Source organism: Eucyclogobius newberryi, unplaced genomic scaffold (genome assembly GCF_026437365.1).
Source record: "Eucyclogobius newberryi isolate DKJ021-1_F unplaced genomic scaffold, fEucNew1.0.hap1 SCAF_14, whole genome shotgun sequence".
Classification (NCBI taxonomy): domain Eukaryota; kingdom Metazoa; phylum Chordata; class Actinopteri; order Gobiiformes; family Gobiidae; genus Eucyclogobius; species Eucyclogobius newberryi.
This window is the reverse complement of record NW_027315768.1, coordinates 38,726,265-38,735,851: the sequence shown is the minus strand read 5'-3', so window position 1 is coordinate 38,735,851 and position 9,587 is coordinate 38,726,265. Positions and strand designations below refer to the sequence as shown.

Here is a 9,587-nt window from a genome sequence, read left to right as displayed (position 1 = left end):
AAACATCACCTAAACATCACCTAAACATCACCCAAACATCACCTAAACATCACCTAAACATCACCGAAACGTCACCTAAACATCACCTAAACATCAGCGAAACATCACCTAAACATCACCGAAACATCACCGAACCACCTAAAAATCACCTAAACATCACATAAACATCACCTAAACATCACAGAAACATCACCTAAACATCACCTACACATCACCTAAACATCACCAAAATATCACCAAAATATCACCTAAACATCACCGAAACATCACAGAAACATCACCGAAACATCACCGAAACATCACCTAAACATCACCTAAACATCACATAAACATCACCTAAACATCACATAAACATCACCTAAACATCACCTAAACATCACCGAAACATCACCGAAACATCACCTAAACATCACATAAACATCACCTAAACATCACCTAAACATCACCGAAACATCACATAAACATCACCTAAACATCACAGAAACATCACCTAAACATCACCGAAACATCACCGAAACATCACCGAAACATCACCTAAACGTCACCGAAACGTCACCGAAACGTCACCTAAACATCACCGAAACGTCACCGAAACATCACCGAAACATCACCGAAACATCACCGAAACATCTCCGAAACATCACCTAAACGTCACAGAAACCTCACCGAAACGTCACCGAAACATCACCGAAACGTCACCGAAACATCACCGAAACATCACCGAAACACCACCTAAACATGACCTAAACATCACCGAAACGTCACCGAAACATCACCAAAACGAAACATCACCTAAACGTCACCGAAACATCACCTAAACATCACCTAAACATCACCTAAACATCACCGAAACGTCACCTAAACATCACCGAAACATCACCGAAACATCACCTAAACATCACCGAAACATCACCGAAACATCACCGAAACATCACCGAAACATCACCTAAACATCACCGAAACATCACCGAAACATCACCGAAACATCACCGAAACATCACCGAAACATCACCGAAACATCACCTAAACATCACCGAAACATCACCGAAACATCACCGAAACACCACCTAAACGTCACAGAAACCTCACCGAAACGTCACCGAAACGTCACCGAAACATCACCGAAACATCACCGAAACATCACCGAAACATCACCGAAACATCTCCGAAACATCACCTAAACGTCACAGAAACCTCACCGAAACCTCACCGAAACGTCACCGAAACGTCACCGAAACATCACCGAAACATCACCGAAACACCACCTAAACATGACCTAAACATCACCGAAACGTCACCGAAACATCACCAAAACGAAACATCACCTAAACGTCACCGAAACATCACCGAAACACCACCTAAACATGACCTAAACATCACCGAAACGTCACCGAAACATCACCAAAACGAAACATCACATAAACATCACCTAAACATCACAGAAACATCACCTAAACATCACCTACACATCACCTAAACATCACCAAAATATCACCTAAACATCACCGAAACATCACAGAAACATCACCGAAACATCACCGAAACATCACCGAAACATCACCTAAACATCACATAAACATCACCTAAACATCACCTAAACATCACCTAAACATCACCTAAACATCACCGAAACATCACCTAAACATCACATAAACATCACCTAAACATCACCTAAACATCACCGAAACATCACATAAACATCACCTAAACATCACAGAAACATCACCTAAACATCACAGAAACATCACCTAAACATCACCGAAACGTCACCGAAACGTCACCGAAACGTCACCGAAACGTCACCGAAACGTCACCGAAACGTCACCGAAACGTCACCGAAACATCACCGAAACATCACATAAACATCACCTAAACATCACCGAAACATCACCGAAACATCACCTAAACATCACATAAACATCACCTAAACATCACCTAAACATCACCGAAACATCACCTAAACATCACCCAAACATCACCTAAACATCACCTAAACATCACCTAAATATCACCTAAACATCACCGAAACATCACCGAAACATCACCTAAACATCACCTAAACATCACCTAAACATCACCTAAACATCACCTAAACATCACCTAAACATCACCTAAACATCACCAAAACATCACCTAAACATCACCCAAACATCACCGAAACATCACCGAAACATCACCTAAACATCACCTAAACATCACCTAAACATCACCGAAACATCACCGAAACATCACCGAAACATCACCGAAACATCACCGAAACATCACATAATCATCACCTAAACATCACCGAAACATCACTGAAACATCACCTAAACATCACATAAACATCACCTAAACATCACCTAAACATCACCCAAACATCACCTAAACATCACCTAAACATCACCGAAACGTCACCTAAACATCACCGAAACATCACCGAAACATCACCTAAACATCACCGAAACGTCACCTAAACATCACCGAAACATCACCGAAACATCACCTAAACATCACCTAAACATCACATAAACATCACCGAAACATCACATAAACATCACCGAAACATCACCTAAACATCACCGAAACATCACCGAAACATCACCGAAACACCACCTAAACGTCACAGAAACCTCACCAAAACGTCACCGAAACGTCACCGAAACATCACCGAAACATCTCCGAAACATCACCTAAACGTCACAGAAACCTCACCGAAACGTCACCGAAACGTCACCGAAACATCACCGAAACATCACCGAAACACCACCTAAACATGACCTAAACATCACCGAAACGTCACTGAAACATCACCAAAACGAAACATCACCTAAACGTCACCGAAACATCACCTAAACATCACCTAAACATCACCTAAACATCACCTAAACATCACCCAAACATCACCTAAACATCACCTAAACATCACCGAAACGTCACCTAAACATCACCAAAACATCACCGAAAGATCACCTAAACATCACCGAAACGTCACCTAAACATCACCGAAACATCACCGAAACATCACCGAAACATCACCTAAACATCACCGAAACATCACCGAAACATCACCGAAACATCACCGAAACATCACCTAAACATCACATAAACATCACCGAAACATCACCTAAACATCACCGAAACATCACCGAAACATCACCTAAACATCACATAAACATCACCTAAACATCACCTAAACATCACCGAAACATCACCTAAACATCACCCAAACATCACCTAAACATCACCTAAACATCACCTAAATATCACCTAAACATCACCGAAACATCACCGAAACATCACCTAAACATCACCTAAACATCACCTAAACATCACCTAAACATCACCTAAACATCACCTAAACATCACCAAAACATCACCTAAACATCACCCAAACATCACCGAAACATCACCGAAACATCACCTAAACATCACCTAAACATCACCTAAACATCACCGAAACATCACCGAAACATCACCGAAACATCACCGAAACATCACCGAAACATCACATAATCATCACCTAAACATCACCGAAACATCACTGAAACATCACCTAAACATCACATAAACATCACCTAAACATCACCTAAACATCACCCAAACATCACCTAAACATCACCTAAACATCACCGAAACGTCACCTAAACATCACCGAAACATCACCGAAACATCACCTAAACATCACCGAAACGTCACCTAAACATCACCGAAACATCACCGAAACATCACCTAAACATCACCTAAACATCACATAAACATCACCGAAACATCACATAAACATCACCGAAACATCACCTAAACATCACCGAAACATCACCGAAACATCACCGAAACACCACCTAAACGTCACAGAAACCTCACCGAAACGTCACCGAAACGTCACCGAAACATCACCGAAACATCTCCGAAACATCACCTAAACGTCACAGAAACCTCACCGAAACGTCACCGAAACGTCACCGAAACATCACCGAAACATCACCGAAACACCACCTAAACATGACCTAAACATCACCGAAACGTCACTGAAACATCACCAAAACGAAACATCACCTAAACGTCACCGAAACATCACCTAAACATCACCTAAACATCACCTAAACATCACCTAAACATCACCCAAACATCACCTAAACATCACCTAAACATCACCGAAACGTCACCTAAACATCACCAAAACATCACCGAAAGATCACCTAAACATCACCGAAACGTCACCTAAACATCACCGAAACATCACCGAAACATCACCTAAACATCACCGAAACATCACCGAAACATCACCGAAACATCACCGAAACATCACCGAAACATCACCTAAACATCACATAAACATCACCGAAACATCACCGAAACATCACCGAAACATCACCGAAACACCACCTAAACGTCACCGAAACATCACCGAAACGTCACCGAAACATCACCGAAACATCTCCAAAACATCACCTAAACGTCACAGAAACGTCACCGAAACGTCACCGAAACATCACCGAAACATCACAGAAACACCACCTAAACATGACCTAAACATCACCGAAACGTCACCGAAACATCACCAAAACGAAACATCACCTAAACGTCACCGAAACATCACCTAAACATCACCCAAACATCACCTAAACATCACCTAAACATCACCGAAACGTCACCTAAACATCACCTAAACATCACCGAAACATCACCTAAACATCACCGAAACATCACCGAACCACCTAAAAATCACCTAAACATCAACTAAACACCACCGAAACATCACATAAACATCACCTAAACATCACATAAACATCACCTAAACATCACAGAAACATCACCTAAACATCACCTACACATCACCTAAACATCACCAAAATATCACCTAAACATCACCGAAACATCACAGAAACATCACCGAAACATCACCGAAACATCACCTAAACATCACCTAAACATCACATAAACATCACCTAAACATCACATAAACATCACCTAAACATCACCTAAACATCACCGAAACATCACCGAAACATCACCGAAACATCACATAAACATCACCTAAACATCACCTAAACATCACCTAAACATCACATAAACATCACCTAAACATCACAGAAACATCACCTAAACATCACAGAAACATCACCTAAACATCACCGAAACATCACCGAAACATCACCGAAACGTCACCGAAACGTCACCGAAACGTCACCTAAACATCACCGAAACATCACCGAAACGTCACCGAAACGTCACCGAAACATCACCGAAACATCACATAAACATCACCTAAACATCACCGAAACATCACCGAAACATCACCGAAACATCACCTAAACATCACCTAAACATCACCTAAACATCACCGAAACATCACCCAAACATCACCTAAACATCACCTAAACATCACCTAAACATCACCTAAACATCACCTAAACATCACCGAAACATCACCGAAACATCACCGAAACATCACCTAAACATCACCTAAACATCACATAAACATCACCTAAACATCACCTAAACATCACCGAAACATCACCGAAACATCACATAAACATCACCAAAACATCACCTAAACATCACCCAAACATCACCGAAACATCACCGAAACATCACCTAAACATCACCTAAACATCACCTAAACATCACCTAAACATCACCGAAATATCACCGAAACATCACCGAAACATCACATAAACATCACCTAAACATCACCGAAACATCACCTAAACATCACATAAACATCACCTAAACATCACCTAAACATCACCGAAACATCACCTAAACATCACCTAAACATCACCTAAACATCACCCAAACATCACCTAAACATCACCGAAACATCACCTAAACATCACCGAAACATCAACGAACAACCTAAAAATCACCTAAACATCAACTAAACACCACCGAAACATCACATAAACATCACCGAAACATCACCTAAACATCACCTAAACATCACATAAACATCACCTAAACATCACATAAACATCACCTAAACATCACCTAAACATCACCGAAACATCACCGAAACATCACCTAAACATCACATAAACATCACCTAAACATCACCGAAACATCACATAAACATCACCTAAACATCACAGAAACATCACCTAAACATCACAGAAACATCACCTAAACATCACCGAAACATCACCGAAACATCACCGAAACATCTCCAAAACATCACCTAAATGTCACAGAAACCTCACCGAAACGTCACCGAAACGTCACCGAAACATCACCGAAACATCACCGAAACATCACCTAAACGTCACCGAAACGTCACCTAAACATCACCGAAACATCACCGAAACGTCACCGAAACGTCACCGAAACATCACCGAAACATCACATAAACATCACCTAAACATCACCGAAACATCACCGAAACATCACCTAAACATCACATAAACATCACCTAAACATCACCTAAACATCACCGAAACATCACCGAAACATCACCCAAACATCACCTAAACATCACCTAAACATCACCTAAACATCACCTAAACATCACCTAAACATCACCTAAACATCACCGAAACATCACCGAAACATCACCGAAACATCACCGAAACATCACCTAAACATCACATAAACATCACCTAAACATCACCGAAACATCACCGAAACATCACATAAACATCACCAAAACATCACCTAAACATCACCCAAACATCACCGAAACATCACCTAAACATCACCTAAACATCACCTAAACATCACATAAACATCACCGAAACATCACCGAAACATCACCGAAACATCACCGAAACATCACTGAAACATCACCGAAACATCACCGAAACATCACCGAAACATCACCGAAACATCACCTAAACATCACCCAAACATCACCTAAACATCACCTAAACATCACATAAACATCACCTAAACATCACCTAAACATCACCGAAACATCACCGAAACATCACCGAAACATCACATAAACATCACCGAAACATCACCTAAACATCACCTAAACATCACATAAACATCACCTAAACATCACCTAAACATCACCTAAACATCACCGAAACATCACCGAAACATCACCGAAACATCACATAAACATCACCTAAACATCACCTAAACATCACCTAAACATCACATAAACATCACCTAAACATCACAGAAACATCACCTAAACATCACAGAAACATCACCTAAACATCACCGAAACATCACCGAAACATCACCGAAACGTCACCGAAACGTCACCGAAACGTCACCTAAACATCACCGAAACGTCACCGAAACGTCACCGAAACGTCACCGAAACATCACCGAAACATCACATAAACATCACCTAAACATCACCGAAACATCACCGAAACATCACCTAAACATCACATAAACATCACCTAAACATCACCTAAACATCACCGAAACATCACCCAAACATCACCTAAACATCACCTAAACATCACCTAAACATCACCTAAACATCACCGAAACATCACCGAAACATCACCGAAACATCACCGAAACATCACCTAAACATCACCTAAACATCACCTAAACATCACCTAAACATCACCGAAACATCACCGAAACATCACATAAACATCACCAAAACATCACCTAAACATCACCCAAACATCACCGAAACATCACCGAAACATCACCTAAACATCACCTAAACATCACCTAAACATCACCTAAACATCACCTAAACATCACCGAAATATCACCGAAACATCACCGAAACATCACATAAACATCACCTAAACATCACCGAAACATCACTGAAACATCACCTAAACATCACATAAACATCACCTAAACATCACCTAAACATCACCGAAACATCACCTAAACATCACCTAAACATCACCTAAACATCACCCAAACATCACCTAAACATCACCGAAACATCACCTAAACATCACCGAAACATCAACGAACAACCTAAAAATCACCTAAACATCAACTAAACACCACCGAAACATCACATAAACATCACCGAAACATCACCTAAACATCACCTAAACATCACATAAACATCACCTAAACATCACATAAACATCACCTAAACATCACCTAAACATCACCGAAACATCACCGAAACATCACCTAAACATCACATAAACATCACCTAAACATCACCGAAACATCACATAAACATCACCTAAACATCACAGAAACATCACCTAAACATCACAGAAACATCACCTAAACATCACCGAAACATCACCGAAACATCACCGAAACATCTCCAAAACATCACCTAAATGTCACAGAAACCTCACCGAAACGTCACCGAAACGTCACCGAAACATCACCGAAACATCACCGAAACATCACCTAAACGTCACCGAAACGTCACCTAAACATCACCGAAACATCACCGAAACGTCACCGAAACGTCACCGAAACATCACCGAAACATCACATAAACATCACCTAAACATCACCGAAACATCACCGAAACATCACCTAAACATCACATAAACATCACCTAAACATCACCTAAACATCACCGAAACATCACCGAAACATCACCCAAACATCACCTAAACATCACCTAAACATCACCTAAACATCACCTAAACATCACCTAAACATCACCTAAACATCACCGAAACATCACCGAAACATCACCGAAACATCACCGAAACATCACCGAAACATCACCTAAACATCACATAAACATCACCTAAACATCACCGAAACATCACCGAAACATCACATAAACATCACCAAAACATCACCTAAACATCACCCAAACATCACCGAAACATCACCTAAACATCACCTAAACATCACCTAAACATCACATAAACATCACCGAAACATCACCGAAACATCACCGAAACATCACCTAAACATCACCTAAACATCACCGAAACATCACCGAAACATCACCGAAACATCACCTAAACATCACCGAAACATCACCGAAACATCACCGAAACATCACATAAACATCACCGAAACATCACCTAAACAAGAGAGAGAAGGCCCTAAAGAACACCTAAACATCATGTGAGCTCACAGTAACCGCTCTTGTGCACCTGGAGCCCTGATTGGCTGCCTCTCTGCAGGAGGTGGAGCTCGGTGGAGCGGTGGAGGAGGATGTAATGGCACGTTTTATGCAGCAGATGGAGTCAAGAGCTGGAACTGAGGTAAGACTCATGTAAAGGATAAAACCTCAAATAGTTTGAGTGCATTTTATTCAGTTTATGTAGTTTAGTAGTCCTCCTTCAGCCGGTCCTTTATAGTCCTCCTTCAGCCAGTCCTTTATAGTCCTCCTTCAGCCGGCCCTTTATAGTCCTCCTTCAGCCGGCCCTTTATAGTCCTCCTTCAGCCGGCCCTTTATAGTCCTCCTTCAGCCGGTCCTTTATAGTCCTCCTTCAGCCGGCCCTTTATAGTCCTCCTTCAGCCGGTCCTTTATAGTCCTCCTTCAGCCGGTCCTTTATAGTCCTCCTTCAGCCGGCCCTTTATAGTCCTCCTTCAGCCAGTCCTTTATAGTCCTCCTTCAGCCGGCCCTTTATAGTCCTCCTTCAGCCGGCCCTTTATAGTCCTCCTTCAGCCGGTCCTTTATAGTCCTCCTTCAGCCGGCCCTTTATAGTCCTCCTTCAGCCGGTCCTTTATAGTCCTCCTTCAGCCGGTCC

At 41.5% G+C, this 9,587-nt stretch overlaps 1 protein-coding gene across 1 annotated transcript in view; it reads left to right on the top strand.

Moving 5' to 3' along the window:
• The first annotated feature begins 9,001 nt into the window (after nt 1-9,001).
• The window catches only part of LOC140359129 (titin-like), a 342,168-nt gene continuing 341,582 nt past the window's right edge, over nt 9,002-9,587 (top strand). The window contains exon 1 of the mRNA XM_072443997.1: nt 9,002-9,098. Within this exon, the coding sequence (XP_072300098.1) occupies nt 9,054-9,098 (45 nt within the window). The 5' untranslated portion in view covers nt 9,002-9,053. The remainder of the gene's footprint in view (nt 9,099-9,587) is intronic.